The following is a 17,916-nucleotide window of genomic DNA, read 5'->3' as shown; positions in this document are numbered from 1 at the left end:
TGCAGAAAAATTACCAGAATTTAAAGTGCTCCCCTGATCCTACCCAAATGTTTATTTTGGTTTTGTGTTTGACATACCAGAGAAGGGAAATGTGCATAATTTATGTGTTTTTTTGTTGTTCTTTACTAATCAAGACTTCTAGGATTCTATTCTGAATTCAGATATGACTTGTGTAATATGAGAATACAGTATTATCCAGCCATTCTTACATTGTACTTGCCTGATGGCTGTATATATATAATATGATTGTTACTTGTGTACTTACAGTTTGAGGACAGCGAAGAAGACTTTGATTCAAGGTTTGACACAGACGATGAGCTTTCCTATAGAAGAGATTCTGTATACAGCTGTGTTACACTGCCATATTTTCACAGTTTTTTGCATATGAAAGGTAAATTACAGGGAGAACATGGTTTTAAAATGTGTTTCCATTTTTAATTCAGATATTTCTTGAAATTGTACTATGCCGTGATGATGTTTCGGCCGTGATGGGGATAGCATTTATATAACAAACCAATAGCTGAGCTTGATCCTGTGGCTCGTGGACCAATGTGTTTTTCATGTGGTCATTACAGGGATTTATTATCTAGGTAGTCACCTGTCTTTCCCATGCATAATAAATATAAAATCACCCTATGAACATATGTGTAAATGAACCTTATCATTAAGTTTAATCATGCTCTGTTTCCCTGTGGAATACCCGCAGAATGTATGACAACATGTGAGTAGTATTTTTCTTATTATTTTTCTTATTATTTTCTTATTTATTTTACAAACAGACTAACAGTCCAGCCAAGTGTTTTTTGGTATAATGAGCCTGAAAATATATATTTGAACACCAAAATGGAGCTCAGAATAATTCATCGCTTGGTCAGTAGCTCTCCCGTCTACGCCATATCTCATAGTATAAAAGTTCTCATAATGTGACAGTGACATATGGCTTGTTATCTACTTCACCACATGTTATTATAATACTTCACAAAGCATTTGTCTCTGTTATCAGTCACTCATAGATTCCAGTTGTTTACTGGCAGGAAGTCTGGTGCTCATATGAAAAAAAATGATCTGCCCATGATTAAACCCTTGTTTGCATTAATTTCAGCTCTGAAAAGTTCCATTTACGTTAATGAATGTTATCGGTAACCCTATTATATAAAGCAACTAGTAATTTGCGTTTAGTGGTTCTTGAACTATATACACTGTGTTGTATTATATGATTTATGATTGATACAGTACACTTATGTAAATACTCCAGATTGTTTGCATACACAATGACTGCTGATAGAATCTGGCTCATAAAGTAAATATATACGATACTGTATTTCCTGCTGCCTTAGTTTGAGTTGAGCAGTGGCCAGAGTACGTCACCACTTCGCCTACAGGTGTGGCCGGATCTTTTGTTTAGCTCTTTCCGAGGGACCAACAAACAGCTCTACCCAACTTTAACGTTACATAATGTACACAGGACGCAGCAGCACACATCTGTATTTATGTATATTCATTTGCAGAAAGTGCAGATATCACATTATTACAATCTGTTCATCAGAAATACATATGATAACAGAAGAGTGGCCTTTTTATTGAACATTTCTACCAATTACGCATTCATGGATTACGTGTGTTTGCATATCTGTATGGTAGAGATAACCTTCACTCCTTTTGTTTCTAATAATTTTGTATTTATTACTTAAGCTGCGTACACACACAACGATTTAGTTAATGAACGATTTTAGTAAATTATTTTCTCCCTTGAAAAAATGAAGTAAAATCATTTACTAAAGTTGTTCATTTACTAAATGTAATGAACGATTTTTATGAACTACAAACGATTTTTGCATATTAACTTCATGAAAATCGTTGAGTTGGTCAGTCTGACTGATCTACAAACTACAAACGTGAACGCGCATGAACAATAATCGTTCATCGTTTGACTCAGAAAGTGAACGATATCGTTTAACGATAATCATTAAAAAAATCGTTGTGTGTGTATGCAGCTTTACTAATTAGGATGATTAATGTCAGATTCAGAAAGATATCATAACGTCACATAAAAGTATCTAATAAAGAATGCATGAGATGTGATGACTCTGTAAATCAGACATGTCAAACATGCGGCCCAAATAAACATTTTATGTGGCCCGACAGTGTGGGCGCAAATACATATATTATGCGGTCCAGACCTTGCCACTATCAGAGCTCACCTCCAATCAGGCAGTGTTTACTGTATTTAAAACTGGAAACGCTGGTCTCTGAAGCTATCAGAGACTAAAGAATCCTCTGATCGCTTCAGAGGCCAGCGTTCCCAGTGATGCAGTGCTCGGGTGACGTCATAACATCACCCGCGAAGAGAGGAGCCAGCGACTGCTGGATCTAGTTAGATCCAGGCAGCATCTACGCTGGAGCGCTGACGGCGTGGACTTTAGCGGCGGCCAGCGTGAAGAGAGGTAAGTACTGCACAGGGGAGTGGGGCCTGTTCCACACTGGGAGGGGGCACAGCATAAGGGGCACTACTAGGGGTAAACATAAGGGGCACCACTAGGGGCATTACTGGGGCACCACATAAGGGGCACTACTGGGGGCACAACATAAGGGGCACTATTAGGGGCATTACAGGTGGAACTGCATAAGGGGCACTACTCAGGGCACTGCATAATGGGCACTACTGGGGGCACAACATAAGGGGCATTACTGGGGGCACAACATAAGGGGCACTACTGGGGGCACTGCATAAAGGGCACTACTAGGTTCATTACTGGGGCACTGCATAAGGGGCACTACTGGGAGCACTGCATAATGGGCACTACTAGGAGAATTACTGGGGGCACTGCATGAGAGGCACTACTAAGGGCGTTACTAGGGCACTGCTTAAGGGGCACTACTGGGGCCACTGCATAAGAGGCTCTAATACAGGGGACATTGCATAATGGGCTCTAATGCAGGGGACATTGCATAATGGGCACTACTTCAGGGGCCACTGCATAAGAGGCTCTAATACAGGGGGCATTGCATAATGGGCTCTAATACAGGGGGCATTGCATAATGGGCACTACTTCAGGTGGCATTGCATAAGGGGCTCTAATACAGGGGGGCATTGCATAAGAGGCTCTACTATAGGGGGCACTGCATTGGTTTTTATTAATAATAAACCTTTCAAAATTGCATAGAACACTTTTTTTTTCTTGCGGCCCACACACTCTTAGACCTTGAATATTCGGCCGGGTTGATATTTTGAGTTTGACATGCTGTAAATAAACACTGACATAATGAACAGATGGTCACCATCAGGTGTTGTGATTGGCAAATATATCTAATAAAAAAGGTGACTTATGGTTAGAACTGAGTGGTACAGTTTTGCCTCATTCTCAGGGGTCTATTAACATACTAACTCGCCGCGAGCTCCTGAGCAATTCATCATTTCTCCTGCGTGGAGACAGCTGATCCGGAAATCACATAAAAAGTAGAAACTGCGCTGCTGCTGCTGTTTAGTGTAATAATTGTGCTTAATTGATCCCAATAATAAAGCTTCTCTGAATCACAAATAAAACAAACACTTGTATACATAATATTGTAAAATGTATCTAAAAGAAAAAATCACTATATCCAGCACACTGCTACAATTGAAATCTTAATACCAACTCTAACAGTTGATTAATAAACCAAGTTAATTGTATATTGGATTCACATATGGATAGTCTTTTGTTTGAGTTCAAGTTACAGAAGTTATATACTTGAGTGCTAACCACTTAAAACTACACTGAACTGTAGTCACGAGTTTCCAACTTTGTTAACTCCAGTGCGGAGTTAGATATTCAATATATCCAATCCAGTGATTGACTTACTGTTTCAATTGTTTTCAATTGTAGCAGTGTGCTGGATATAGTGATTATTTCTTTTAGATACATTTTATGTTATGTATACAAGTGTTTGTTTTAATAAATGTCTATTTGTGATTCAGAGAAGCTTTATTATTGGGATCAATTAAGCACAATTATTACGCTACACAGAAGCAGCAGCAGCAGTTTCTTCTTTTTATGTGGCTTATTGTGTTGAATGTCAGATTAGCAACTGACACTGGGGGGTAAATTTACTAAAATGATAGTTTTTAGAAATGGAGATGTTGCCCATAGCAAGCAATCAAATTCTAGCTATTATCTTCTAGACGGTGCTAGTTAAATGTTAAGTAGAATCTGAATGGTTGCTATGGGCAACAGAGACGGCCCATAGAATAAATAGAACAATCGGCAGCACTCCCAAGGGATTTTCCAAACAAGTAATCAATAAAGGAGCATACACACGGTCAGATTTGTCAGATGAACGATTGAACGATTTGACCAACGATTGGAACGATTTGAACTATGTACGATTTTTTACTGCATTCAAATGACTGAAATCGTCCAAATCTGACTGCAAACACATCAGATGTCAGATATCGTTATCTGACCATCGGGAACGCGCATTGTTCACCGTTCAGACATGTCAGATATGTCAGATTTTCCTTCAGATATGAACGATTGCACCATAACATTTATTTTATTCCAACGTTTCAGATCATAACATATTTCTTCAAGGATAATCCTTGAAGAAAGATGTTATGATCTGAAATGTTGAAATAAAATACTTGTTATTGATTACTTGTTTGGAAGTTCCCTTGGGAGTGCTGCTGATTGTTCTATCTATTTTATAGTTATATATATTATTTATAATCATTTCAATTGTGTTCTCTAAGCGCCAGGTGTAGGCTGAGGACATCAGTACAATTGATAAACCTCAGTCTATTTCCAAAGGTTCACTGCTCCTTTCGGAGGTCATGAATGCGCACAAGAGCCCCAACGTCCGACGGAAGGAGCTGGACAGTGAGTGGCAGAGGGATCTGTAAGAATCCCTTTTCGCGAACCGGGACTCCTCCAGGCTAGCAGGATCACTCTCCATCTGAAGATGGTGAATGCTCCCGCAATCAAGCTCCGAAATTATTGTATTTTCGGAGATTGATGAATTCTGTCCCCATGCTAGTGTATGGGGACAGCGGGCTATTACGTGAGAGGAAGGTAAGCAGGACATATCTGTGACGTCTCTTGCTTTACCTTCTTGATGACTGGCCCGATAACTTAATCTTTACAATTGTAGGTGAAAATGTTAATTTTCACCTGCTTTTGTAGAAATTAAGTGATGATGAATAGGCTCCTTAGACATGAACTTAGCAGGAAGATCCAAACCAAAACTGAACCGCTCATCTCTAGTTATGGTATGATATGTATGTAATCTCCAAATTTTATATTATCAGCACTTTCTCCAATTGAGCAAAAAATTAAGAATTTCAGAAGGCTGGGTTCCTGATGCATTTGGAATATATATTTCATAATCTGTCATCATGGGATGGCATAATGAGGTCTAATCAATGTCATAGATATAGCATCAGAAGCCGAAATCTGAAGAGTCACAAAATCCAAAGCCTGAAATTGTATGTTCTTTATACAGACCAGACCAGTTTACTTGCTGTAAAATTATTGCCAGATCTGTTTTTTTAAGGTAAAATCAATAAATATTGTATTTAATAGTGTTTGCTAATACATTATTATTATTATATACTATATTTCTCTACTTATTAATATTAGTTATTCTTATGCCTAGCTTATATATGGAATTTAATATCTCTCCATGTATTTTATGCTATGGGTTTTACTGCCTGGAGTACTCCCTCTATCTATGGATATATGGTTGAATACTGTGTCGCTGCATGCTTACTTTTTTGTCCCACTGTTCTGCTTCTTAATCTACTGACAATTAGAGCTGTTGGTACATTTTTATGCTCTTAATGAAGCTCTTAAGACACGACCATCTTAACAGCATTAGCCCTGGGAAAACAATGCACTGGGGCTACTACCCACCCGTTCACTGTGATAAAAATGTAAACGGTCAATAAAAATTAAACCTTTAGATTTATTGGTACTTTAAACATAAAAAAACATGATGTAAAGCGAGGATTACAGTCTCCACCTCCTTTGCTTCTCTTCTCCAGCTTACAGTGCAGGTCGTGCTCTGCACTGCAGCTGTGATTTAAAGTATGAGGGGGTCCACTGTGAGAAGGGGGCTTGAGGGATGTGCCCCCCCTACACCTGGCTTTGTGGCTGCAGTCTGGGAGGCAGGTAGAGAATGCTGCCTGGCCACTCTGAGTGTAATTCACGAAGTGGACGCAGACGCTACATGTAGATGGCCCCCCCTGCGTAGCCCACACCTGCTGAAAGGCCCCTAAAATTCTGAGGATCTGGGAAGCTGCCCAGTGTGTCCATACAATAAGATGGCCCTATATATATATATATATATATACATATATATATATATATATATACACATACATATGTCTGAAATGATGACAAGATGGATTACAGAGTTGTCCAAGTGACATGTCACGTTTGAGGCATTGGTAGATAACCAGAGATAGACACCCAACACAGAACAAAAGACTTACGTATCAGTAGTGTGGATATAGGATATGAGAGCAATTGCAGAAGTATACTGACGTTGGTGTAATGGGTGATAATTGTTTCTACCTTTAGGGCAATCCTTGTAGGAAGGCTGGCAAACATGTTTTCTTAGTATCTGGAAGGTCATATGTACACTTAAATCTCTATAAAAGTAATTTACTATATTTGCTGTCTACATTGTGTAGTGCTAGAGACGTGGCATTATAAGAAATTGTCTATTCTATCTCTTGCCCTAGAAGCAATGACATGATCTTCATGAGGTTCTAAATGTTCCCACCCTCTGTTCTATCAAACACTGCTAAATTACATTCTTCTTGTATGCACAGCATACACACAACATACACAGCAGCTTCTAAATAACAGACCCACATATCATTTGTACATAACCACACAGGCCAGTGTAAGAACACAGAGACCGTCTTAGCCATAACCACTACTGAAGCAAATTAGTAAAACATGTCATTATATCATCTATTTCTGCTCCTCTTTAGAAACAACTACATACTGAAAATAATACAACAAGTATGCCTGTGGCGAACACCAGTTTGAACCTAGATCATACGTACGCAAAATGCTTCGCTAGTTAATGGCTAGATCATATGTTAATACCACGGAATCGGGTAATAAAAGATGTGTGTAAAACATAACCGGCTAAGTCACGCCCTTTTATGGTTTTGGGGATTTTTTAATTGTAACATTTTGTCAATTTGTACGTGCAATGATATATTTGGCCATGGACTCTGAAGCAAAATGGACCGTTTCCAGGAGGTATTGCAAGCTGAGCCCCTATAGATGCAAATTATAATGCACTGTTACTCCGCCTCACCATCTCCCAGCCTCCCGCCAATCAGCGGCTGCCGGCAGCTCTCGTGGAAAGCAGAGAAAAGAGGCGTTGCTTTCGAAGCGCAAACCCGGTGCTGATTGGCTGGAGTTGCAAGCCTGGAATCGACGTGCTGTAGAAAGTAGGTGAGAGGAAAGCGCCACCTATGGCAGCATCCTCTCGTGTTGTGCCGCCCGTGCGCCCTCCCTCATTATATAATCGCTACGTCATGCAGCCAGGCGGCCAGTCAGGAGCCGAACTGGGCAGAACGTAAACAGTTTACGCACATAGCTCTGGCGCCAGGTCCTTGTGAGAGAACAGATCACCAGTAGTGCGTGAGAACAGCAGCCGGCGACGGTCACCCCTATCCCACTTGACAAAATGCAAAACAGAGCCTCAAGCGCTCCAAGTGTCAGGGATTATACCAGTGTTACGTGGCCAATAGTAGATTACAAACAGTATATAGTCCGTCTCAATAAATAAAAAGTCCTCTTTTTTAGCAAGGATAAATATATGAAAGTTCCAAAAATACTCAGTCTTTATAGATATTGGTACTCCAAAATGCTTGTATTCTTCCAATGTGTCTGGTTATTTCGCTTCTTACTGTAGTGGTTCCCTGCTATGGCTCTCCTTCCCTTCGTATAGGTTCTCAGTCCCAATATATAGAAGATATAAAAGAAGGGATGCCAACATAGCATAAAACCATAAACATTTATTGAAATAGTATAGATAAAACAGATTACCGCGTACCGTTATAGACCTTTTAAGAAAGGTACAGTGTTGAACATATAGGGGTATTTCGCTCCCCCTATAGAGCACTACTTTTCCCAATATAGGTACTCCTCAGTCAGCAGTCACCATCAGAGTAAACACCAACGCGTTTCAACCCCTCAATCAGGTCTTTATCAAGATGTGTGATGAGTAAAATAACCACAACTTATATAGGGTACCAATATGTCCAACCTCCAAATCATGGGTGTGGCTATGAAGCAATAGATGTTGAAATTTACACAAATTCCCTCTTTAAAATAATGCCACTTACTTCGTATTCCCTGCAGGATTGGACAGCTCCGTTCAATCCTGTATGTCAGTAGCGCTTCCTCTTGGTGCGTTCCACCTCGTGGAGCGCATCACCTGACTTCCTGTTAACATCCGGGACTTGTAGTTTCATGATGCGTTCCACCCATCTGGAACGCATCACGTGGGTGGGTGTGTACACATGGCGTATATGACAGCCCAATAGCGCTAATGTTGCAGGCGCTTCCTTGTGGTATATTCCACCCTATGGGGCGCATCATTTAGCTTCCAGTTTCCATGAAAACTATGTGCTTAACCTATTTAGACCGCATTACCTGGTCCCTTCTAATATCTATGTACATATATAAGGTCCTGACTTTCCTATTAAATCAACATAGGTCCAGGATGCTGATGCTTCTAATGTGCATGTGTGTCATTCGTTCTTTGTATAATTAAAATTCCATATATAATAATTGATGATCGGATCCTAGATATAGGTCTAAGGTATCCAATATAAAATCTCAATGCACTTATACTAATACTAAATACTCAGCGGGTCCACTGTTGTACAAAATATAGCATGAGAGCATAAAAAACAAAATACAGATAAACATGTACACATTAAAAGAAGATCCCATTAAAATAAAGTATAAAATCATAGATAAGATATACCATACGAGAAATATTCCATAAAACATAATGAATAAAATGGGTAGAGTAAAAGGTCTTAAATCCATAAAACAGAGTGATAAAAGGATGAAATAGAATATAATAAAGAAATCTCATAGGAACCATTTCAGTTCAAAATCTGCGTTCAGACCATAAGGTTCCAATGTTTTGGCCTCGTATATTAATCTCATCTCTGCTTTGGCTAAAAAGATGTCTGTGCCCTTAGTGCGCCAATTGCCCTCTACCTTTTTTACACCTATAATATGTCTGATGCCCTTCACAGAACTCTGGTGTACTTCCTGGAAGTGTTTGGAGAGGGCATGATTGGTCACACCCCTCCTAATATTACGCAGGTGTTCAGCCCATCTTTCACGTAATTTTCTTGATGTTTTGCCTATGTATTGTAGGCCACATGTGCATTCAATAACATAAATACAGTTAATACTATTGCACGTCATAAACCCCTGAATTTTGAACGATTTTTTATTTGAGCTAGATTCAAAAGTCTCCATTTTAGTGGTCTGATTAGTATGTGTGGTACACACTAAGCATGAACCACACCTGTGGAAACTCGTTGTTTTGATGCGACCAGTTCTTTTTTCTGGTACCGCACTTTTAACTAATTTATTATTTATATTTGGGGCCCTCCTGTATGTAAATATAGGTCTCTGGGGTATGATTTCTTTTAGAATCGGGTCCTGTTGTAAAAGGTACCAATTATTTTTGATGATATGTTCTATGGCTCTATATTGATTATTAAAAGTAGTGATAAACGGGAGTATGGGTTTTTTGTTCTTTTCATCAGCACTTCTGTAGTGTAACAGGTCACTCTGTGGGATTGTTCTCATATTTTCAATGGTATTATCTATATTTGTAGCCTCATATCCTTTCTGAAGAAACTTCCTACGCATATTCCCAACCTGTTCATTAAACACATCAACCTTAGTACAGTTCCTTCTTATTCTCTGTATCTGGCCTCTTGGAATGTTACTGAGCCATCTAGGATGGTGGTGGCTGTTTGTACTTATATATGAGTTGCTGTCTGTTGGTTTATTATAATTTCTAGTAGCAACCCTATCTTCTATTTTATAAATTATTAAATCTAAAAAATTCACTTCTCTCTTATTAATATTAAAAGTTAACTTAATATTAAAATCATTACTATTAAGAATATTACAAAAGTTGTTAAGATCTCCCTCTTCTCCGTTCCAAATAAAAAAGATATCATCTATGAACCTAATCCATGTGATATAAATAATAAATTAGTTAAAAGTGCGGTACCAGAAAAAAGAACTGGTCGCATCAAAACAACAAGTTTCCACAGGTGTGGTTCATGCTTAGTGTGTACCACACATACTAATCAGACCACTAAAATGGAGACTTTTGAATCTAGCTCAAATAAAAAATCGTTCAAAATTCAGGGGTTTATGACGTGCAATAGTATTAACTGTATTTATGTTATTGAATGCACATGTGGCCTACAATACATAGGCAAAACATCAAGAAAATTACGTGAAAGATGGGCTGAACACCTGCGTAATATTAGGAGGGGTGTGACCAATCATGCCCTCTCCAAACACTTCCAGGAGGTACACCAGAGTTCTGTGAAGGGCATCAGACATATTATAGGTAGGGATGTGCGCCGGACCATTTTTGCCGGATTTGGATTTGGTTCTAATTCGTCGTCCGGATTTGGATTTGCCAAACTGCGGTGACTGGCTTTGGATTTGGATTTGGATTTTTTTACAAAAATTGACAAAAAAAGCTAAAATCACATAAATTGGTCTTTTTTTTCTTCCTAGAGTATTATTAACCTCAATAACATTAATTTCCAGTCAATTTAGACCATATCACAGCTTATAATATTGTTTTCAACATTATTGGCCAAAGGTTGCAGTGAGCTGACTGGTTACTAAGCGACAAAGCAGCGGCACAACGACACAGACACCACAGTATAAAGCACATCTATGACACATTGCCACACAGCAGTGGCAGAAATGAAAAGTAGTGCACCCACCCAGTGGGGTACGGCCAGCAGAGTCACAGTACTTGTTTACAAAGTGTGCTACGGCCCTAGGAGTCACAGTGCACAATCTTATTAGCATTACACTGCACATAGGGCCTGATTCACATTACACCATAAAGTAGTGTCTCTTATTTATGTTACGACACACAGTAGTGCCCCTTTTACACAATGCCCACAGTAGTGACCCTTTTACACAATGCCCACAGTAGCGGTGTCCCTTACACAATGTCCCCCAGCAGTGGTGCCCCCTATGTAGTCCCCTTAGTAGTAGGGTCCACTATGCAGTGCCCCCAGTAGAATGCCCCCCATTAGCATGCCACCCAGTAGTATGCCCCCCATTAGCAGGCCCCCCCAGCAGTATGCCCCCCATTAGCATGCCACCCAGTAGTATGCCCCCCCAGTAGTATGGCCCCCCTAGTAGTATGGCCCCCCCAGTAGTAGGCTGCCCCAGTAGCAGGCCTCCCCCAGTAGTAGGCTGCCCCAGTAGTAGCCCCCCCTGTAGTATGGGCCCCCCCTGTAGTATGGCCCCCCCTGTAGTAGGCTGCCCCAGTAGCAGCCCCCACCCCCAGTAGTAGTAAGCCCCCCCAGTAGTATGCCCCCCCCCAGTAGCAGGCCCCTCAGTATGGCCCCCCCAGTAGCAGACCTCCCCCCAGTAGTATAGCCCCCCCCAGTAGCAGGCCCCTCTGTAGTATGGCCCCCCAGTAGTATAGCCCCCCCCAGTAGCAGACCCCCCCCAGTAGTACAGACCCCCCCCAGTAGTATAGCCCCCCCAGTAGCAGGCCCCTCTGTAGTATGGCCCCCCCAGTAGTATAGCCCCCCCCAGTAGTGCAGACCCCCCCAGTAGTATAGCCCCCCCCAGTAGCAGGCCCCTCTGTAGTATGGCCCCCCCAGTAGTATAGCCCCCCCCAGTAGTGCCCCCGGCCCTTGCACAAATAAAAAAATAAAAACTTACCTGTATCCCCGCTCCCGCGCCGTCCGCTCTGTCACACGCTGAGGAGGGAGCCGGAAGACGGAGCTCATGTGTGAGCTCCAGCCGGCTCCCTCCGTGCAGCAGCCAATGAGAGTCTGTGTGACTCTCATTGGCTGCTGTAACAAACACACAGCTGCCGCTGGCGGCTGTGTGTCTGTGTCTGTGTAGGGCAGAGCGCTATCACTGCGCTCTGCCCTACACGCGAGGAGACCTGATGTCGGATTCTCTAGTGAGAATCCGACATCAGGCGGCCGCCGTTCGGCCCCGAACGGGGATCCGAGTCAGGCGGTGAACACCCGAACAGGGTTCGGGTGGACTCGGATCCCCAATGTTCGGAGCGGTTCGGATTCCACAGAATCCGAACCGCTCATCTCTAATTATAGGTGTAAAAAAGGTAGAGGGCAATTGGCGCACTAAGGGCACAGACATCTTTTTAGCCAAAAGCAGAGATGAGATTAATATACGAGGCCAAAACATTGGAACCTTATGGTCTGAACGCAGATTTTGAACTGAAATGGTTCCTATGAGATTTCTTTATTATATTCTATTTCATCCTTTTATCACTTTATCTCTCTGTTTTATGGATTTAAGACCTTTTACTCTACCCATTTTATTCATTATGTTTTATGGAATATTTCTCGTATGGTATATCATATCTATGATTTTATACTTTATTTTAATGGGATCTTCTTTTAATGTGTACATGTATATTTGTATTTTGTATTTTATGCCCTCATGCTATATTTTGTACAACAGTGGACCCGCTGAGTATTTAGTATTAGTATAAGTGCATTGAGATTTTATATTTAATACCTTAGACCTATATCTAGGATCCGATCATCAATTATTATATATGGAATTTTAATTATACAAAGAACGAATCACACACATGCACATTAGAAGCATCAGCATCCTGGACCTATGTTGATTTAATAGGAAAGTCGGGACCTTATATATGTACATAGATATTAGAAGGGACCAGGTAATGCGGTCTAAATAGGTTAAGCACATAGTTTCCATGGAAACTGGAAGCTAAATGATGCGCCCCATAGGGTGGAATATACCACAAGGAAGCGCCTGCAACATTAGCGCTATTGGGCTGTCATATACGCCATGTGTACACACCCACCCACGTGATGCGTTCCAGATGGGTGGAATGCATCATGAAACTACAAGTCCCGGATGTTAACAGGAAGTCAGGTGATGCGCTCCATGAGGTGGAACGCACCACGAGGAAGCGCTACTGACATACAGGATTGAACGGAGCTGTCCAATCCTGCAGGGAATACGAAGTAAGTGGCATTATTTTAAAGAGGGAATTTGTGTAAATTTCAACATCTATTGCTTCATAGCCACACCCACGATTTGGAGGTTGGACATATTGGTACCCTATATAAGTTGTGGTTATTTTACTCATCACACACCTTGATAAAGACCTGATTGAGGGGTTGAAACGCGTTGGTGTTTACTCTGATGGTGACTGCTGACTGAGGAGTACCTATATTGGGAAAAGTAGTGCTCTATAGGGGGAGCGAAATACCCCTATATGTTCAACACTGTACCTTTCTTAAAAGGTCTATAACGGTACGCGGCCATCTGTTTTATCTATACTATTTCAATAAATGTTTATGGTTTTATGCTATGTTGGCATCCCTTCTTTTATATCTTCTATATATTGGGACTGAGAACCTATACGAAGGGAAGGAGAGCCATAGCAGGGAACCACTACAGTAAGAAGCGAAATAACCAGACACATTGGAAGAATACAAGCATTTTGGAGTACCAATATCTATAAAGACTGAGTATTTTTGGAACTTTCATATATTTATCCTTGCTAAAAAAGAGGACTTTTTATTTATTGAGACGGACTATATACTGTTTGTAATCTACTATTGGCCACGTAACACTGGTATAATCCCTGACACTTGGAGCGCTTGAGACTCTGTTTTGCATTTTGTCATTTGTTAGTAATTCGTGAAAATTACCATTCTGTCTTGAGCTGCCCAGGGTGGTGTGGATCGCATTTGTTTTTCATCTATTTTATATACCCCTATCCCACTTACCCAGGGTCATTGTACAATACAATATATACAGTACGTACACTTAGCAAATTGTAATTTTCCATTGCAAATTAATTGTAACATTAAAGGTTTCCATTGTGTTTCTGGTAGGTGGGATGATGAACACATGGAAAAGACGTTGGTGTGTCTTGAAAGATGAGACGTTCCTGTGGTTCAGGTCCAAGCAGGAGGCTTTGAAGCAAGGCTGGCTTCATAAAAAGGGAGGTGGATCATCTACTCTATCTAGAAGGAACTGGAAGAAACGTTGGTTTGTTCTCCGTCAGTTCAAGCTCATGTACTTTGAAAATGACAGTGAGGAAAAACTGAAAGGGACCATAGAACTCCGGAACGCTAAGTAAGTAACAAAACATGAAATATTTTAATTTCAGAACTCTTGATTATAGAGAGATTAATCTTCAATTCATTGCTAAATGTTGTCAAGTGTAATATATTAACATATTGTATTAAACTGGTGTTTTACTACCTTTTTCATATACTTGGCGGCAGAAAGAGGTGAGAGAGTGTGAGAATGTGAGGCAAGAGGAGAAAAATTAAAGAGACCAGGCGCGAGAGATGGGGGTACAAGGAAGACCAGAGTGCGATAATAAAGAGAGTGCAGGGGGCATGTGACGGGACAGCTGTGAAAGATCAGGAGCATCACTGCTCAAATGTATATTGGAGGGGAAAGCACAGACAATCTGAAAAAGAAGTCAGTTTGCTAAGAGCAGTGACATTGAGAAAGAGCTAAGTGCTATTGGAATGGGAAGCAGCCATGTCTGTGTGTGCATCTATTAGCGGTCGCCCATCTGCGACTTTATGCAAATGCTGCTACAAAGCCCTTCCCTGATGTACATCCATGCGTCTGACTGGGCAAGGACTAAGACACCCACTGTCAGCATGCGTAGGCACCGAAATACCAATTGGTGCGGTTTTAGACGTAGGTAGGTGTAGTTTCTCCGTCCATGTATGGCCTCATGTGTGAGCGGTTGAGCATTTGTATATGTAACCACTTTCACTCTCAAGACACTCAAATAACATGCCCATAAGATGGACTATCTCTGTGTGTGCGCTGAGCCACCTCCCTGTTACCGCCCAGAAACAGTCATCACATTTACAAGACATTTCTGCTACCTTGCGTCATGATGGCAGCAGTGCGCACACTTTGTGTAATACATGCATTGTTTTTAGGGATTTTCTGGTACAGTAGCAAAAAATTGCTCAACTACATGAACATCGTCATTGCGTGCGGCTCAGAATCAGGTCCTAAATGTGGGAAGCATTTGATATAAGTGTGTGTGGAGAAATATGATTTAAGTTTTGTTTCTTTTCTTAATAAAAAAACATATTGTGTGCGGTCCTTGACAGGTTACTAAAACTTGCTTACTGGCCCCCTAGCTGAAATAATTGCCCACCCCAAGGCCCGCCAAGAGCCGCAGCGGGTCTGGGTAACAGAGGGCGTGGCCTAATCGCGGGAGGCATGGCCACGCCCCCTTACCAGAAAAAAAGCTTAGCGCAGCGTTTGGGGGGGGGGGGGCGGGGGCGCTCTGAGCCTCCTCAGCTTTGCTCAAAGCCACAGGCATAGGAGACTGCTGTGCCACGAGCATTCCCCCACTGCAGCTCAGCACACGCGGTGTGCTGGGCTGCTATGAGGGAGGGGGGGGCAGCACTGGACCCGGGCCCCCGCCGTGCCCCTCAGGAAGCCCGGGCCTGGGTAATCTGTCCCCGCTCCCCCCCCCCCCCCGCGCTCCCCCCCCTCTCTCGGCGCCCCTGCCCACCCCTGCATCACATAGATATCCCTCCCCAGTGCCAGATCTACACTGAAAAGAGACACTTCTTCGCCTATAGGGCCCGATTCTGAGTTGGGAGTAAAACGAAAAAGAGCAAGTACTGTAACTTTGCACCTGGCTGAAGCATGTTGCAATGCAAGGGGTGCAAATACATTTATCGCTTTTGCATGCAGGATAAATACTGTCTGCTTTTGCATGTAGCCCACAAATACTGGACAGCTTTATTTTTACCCTGCAATATATATTTGCATTTTGACACACCCCTCCCAAATCTAAATCTCTGCACATTTTACCTCTGCCCCACATGCAGTGCAGCATGGTTTTGCCAATGTGCAAAGTTACTTGTTCCTTTTTGGTTTACTCCCATCTCATAATGGGGACCTACATAGAGCCGTAGCTAGACATTTTAGTGCCTTGTGCGAGAAAGCGCATTGGTGCCCCCCCCCCAACTGCCAGAGTTTGCAAGTATAAAGGCAGCTCTGTGCGGTGGCACCGACCGCACCACGCTAGTTACAGCCCTAACTCTTGGCTTTTTGTAAAATACATATATAAGAATTCTACACATAGATTAACAGATCAACAATAATAAATAAATCTCACATAGTATGCTGCTGCACCTCTCACCAAATTAATTGTGCTCAATTACGGGCATTATAAAAATCATATCGATATTATGGATGAACTGGTTATGATTTTTATTGGTGCCCGTATTTGAGCTTAATTAGATTGGTGAGAGCTGCATCTCCATATTATGTGATATCTATTCATTATCGTTGTTCTGTTAATCATTATTATAGAATTCTTATTAAATATATTCCACAAAAAGCCACTACATTTTATATATATATATAAATATAAATATATATATATATATATATATATATATATATGGAAACAAGGTGATCAGGTCAGAGCGCCTTGAAGTGCTAAAAGCGCATCAAATAAATACAGGTGACTGATATTTATCAGTTAAAAAATAAAATTATAATTTAAGGTGCAAGGTAGAATATGACCAGAAATATATAAAAAGATATTTAATGTAAACACACATAAAACATTGATAAAAATACAATAATAATGACAATGGACATGTACGCATCAATAATGGATAAAATAAATAAATAAAATGGAAATTTTACCTTGACAAAGGGGCACTGTGCCCCGAAACGTTGGTGACATGTGTTTGGGTACACATTAAACAAACCTTCTGCAAAAGCTCCAAGTGCCGCTGATTTTCTTTGGATTATAACTATTGTGCAGGAGGCACTGGAGTACTTGAACGTGAGCTTAGCAGAGTGCCGGTCCGGTGGAGTATTATATATATATATATATATATAATATATATATATTTTAATCTGATTACAGATAGTGACTCACTCACTAGGAGTGGCAAATGGCAGGGGCAGGCTTCTGGCCACTGCTCTTGGATACCACCCGGACGTCTCTAAAACACTGGACCGGATCTCACCTGGCAAGTCCTGTCATCCAGTGTCCGACTCCCCACACAGCGCCGCACACTCTCCCTGCCAGCATGGCCCACCCGACCGCACAGCAGCTTGCAGCTCCTCCATGAACTCTGGGAGCCTTTGGCGGGGAGACGTCACGTAATGATGTCTCCCCCGTCCCAATAGGTTCCTGGGACTCGGGAGGCGGAGACTCAGGTGAGTCACGCTTTGTAAAAAGGAGGGGGGAGGCTTCGGCTCTCTGTAATCAAACAGTGCTGGGCGCCGCAACTGCGCAGCAGCGGCTGTCCAGCACTAAGAGATAGAGGAGGTGGTGGGCGGCCGGTGTTCCGCCGTCATCGCTGTTCCGCTCTGTGCGGTGGCACCGACCGCACCACCCTAGCTACGGCCCTGGACCTATATATCTTCCCCTGTATTCAGCCCACTTACCATTCTCCTGATGCCACTTTAATACAAAAGCATTGTCACATGTTTCTATGGTCATAGCACAATAAGCTCTTCTCTGAATACAGATATGTCCTCATACACCTAGCCTCCTTGCGTGCTAAACAGCCCGTCTAGTCATGCCATGCCGTGACTCGGTAGCGCCAAGCGTCTTTTCGTGCAACTTTCTACCTTCAAA

The 17,916-nt window shown here is 41.7% G+C and overlaps 1 protein-coding gene across 1 annotated transcript in view; it reads left to right on the top strand.

Annotated features, from left to right (window-relative positions):
• The window catches only part of MYO10 (myosin X), a 293,546-nt gene that overhangs the window by 227,893 nt on the left and 47,737 nt on the right, over positions 1 to 17,916 (top strand). The window contains exons 26-27 of the mRNA XM_088459632.1: positions 268 to 391; positions 14,156 to 14,399. Coding sequence (XP_088315758.1) covers positions 268 to 391; positions 14,156 to 14,399 — 368 coding nt within the window. The remainder of the gene's footprint in view (positions 1 to 267; positions 392 to 14,155; positions 14,400 to 17,916) is intronic.

This window comes from Taudactylus pleione, unplaced genomic scaffold, assembly GCF_031769625.1.
Source record: "Taudactylus pleione unplaced genomic scaffold, aTauple2 ptg000917l, whole genome shotgun sequence".
Lineage (NCBI taxonomy): Eukaryota > Metazoa > Chordata > Amphibia > Anura > Myobatrachidae > Taudactylus > Taudactylus pleione.
The sequence above is the reverse complement of the archived record's forward strand: the minus strand, read 5'-3'. Positions and strand labels throughout refer to the sequence as shown.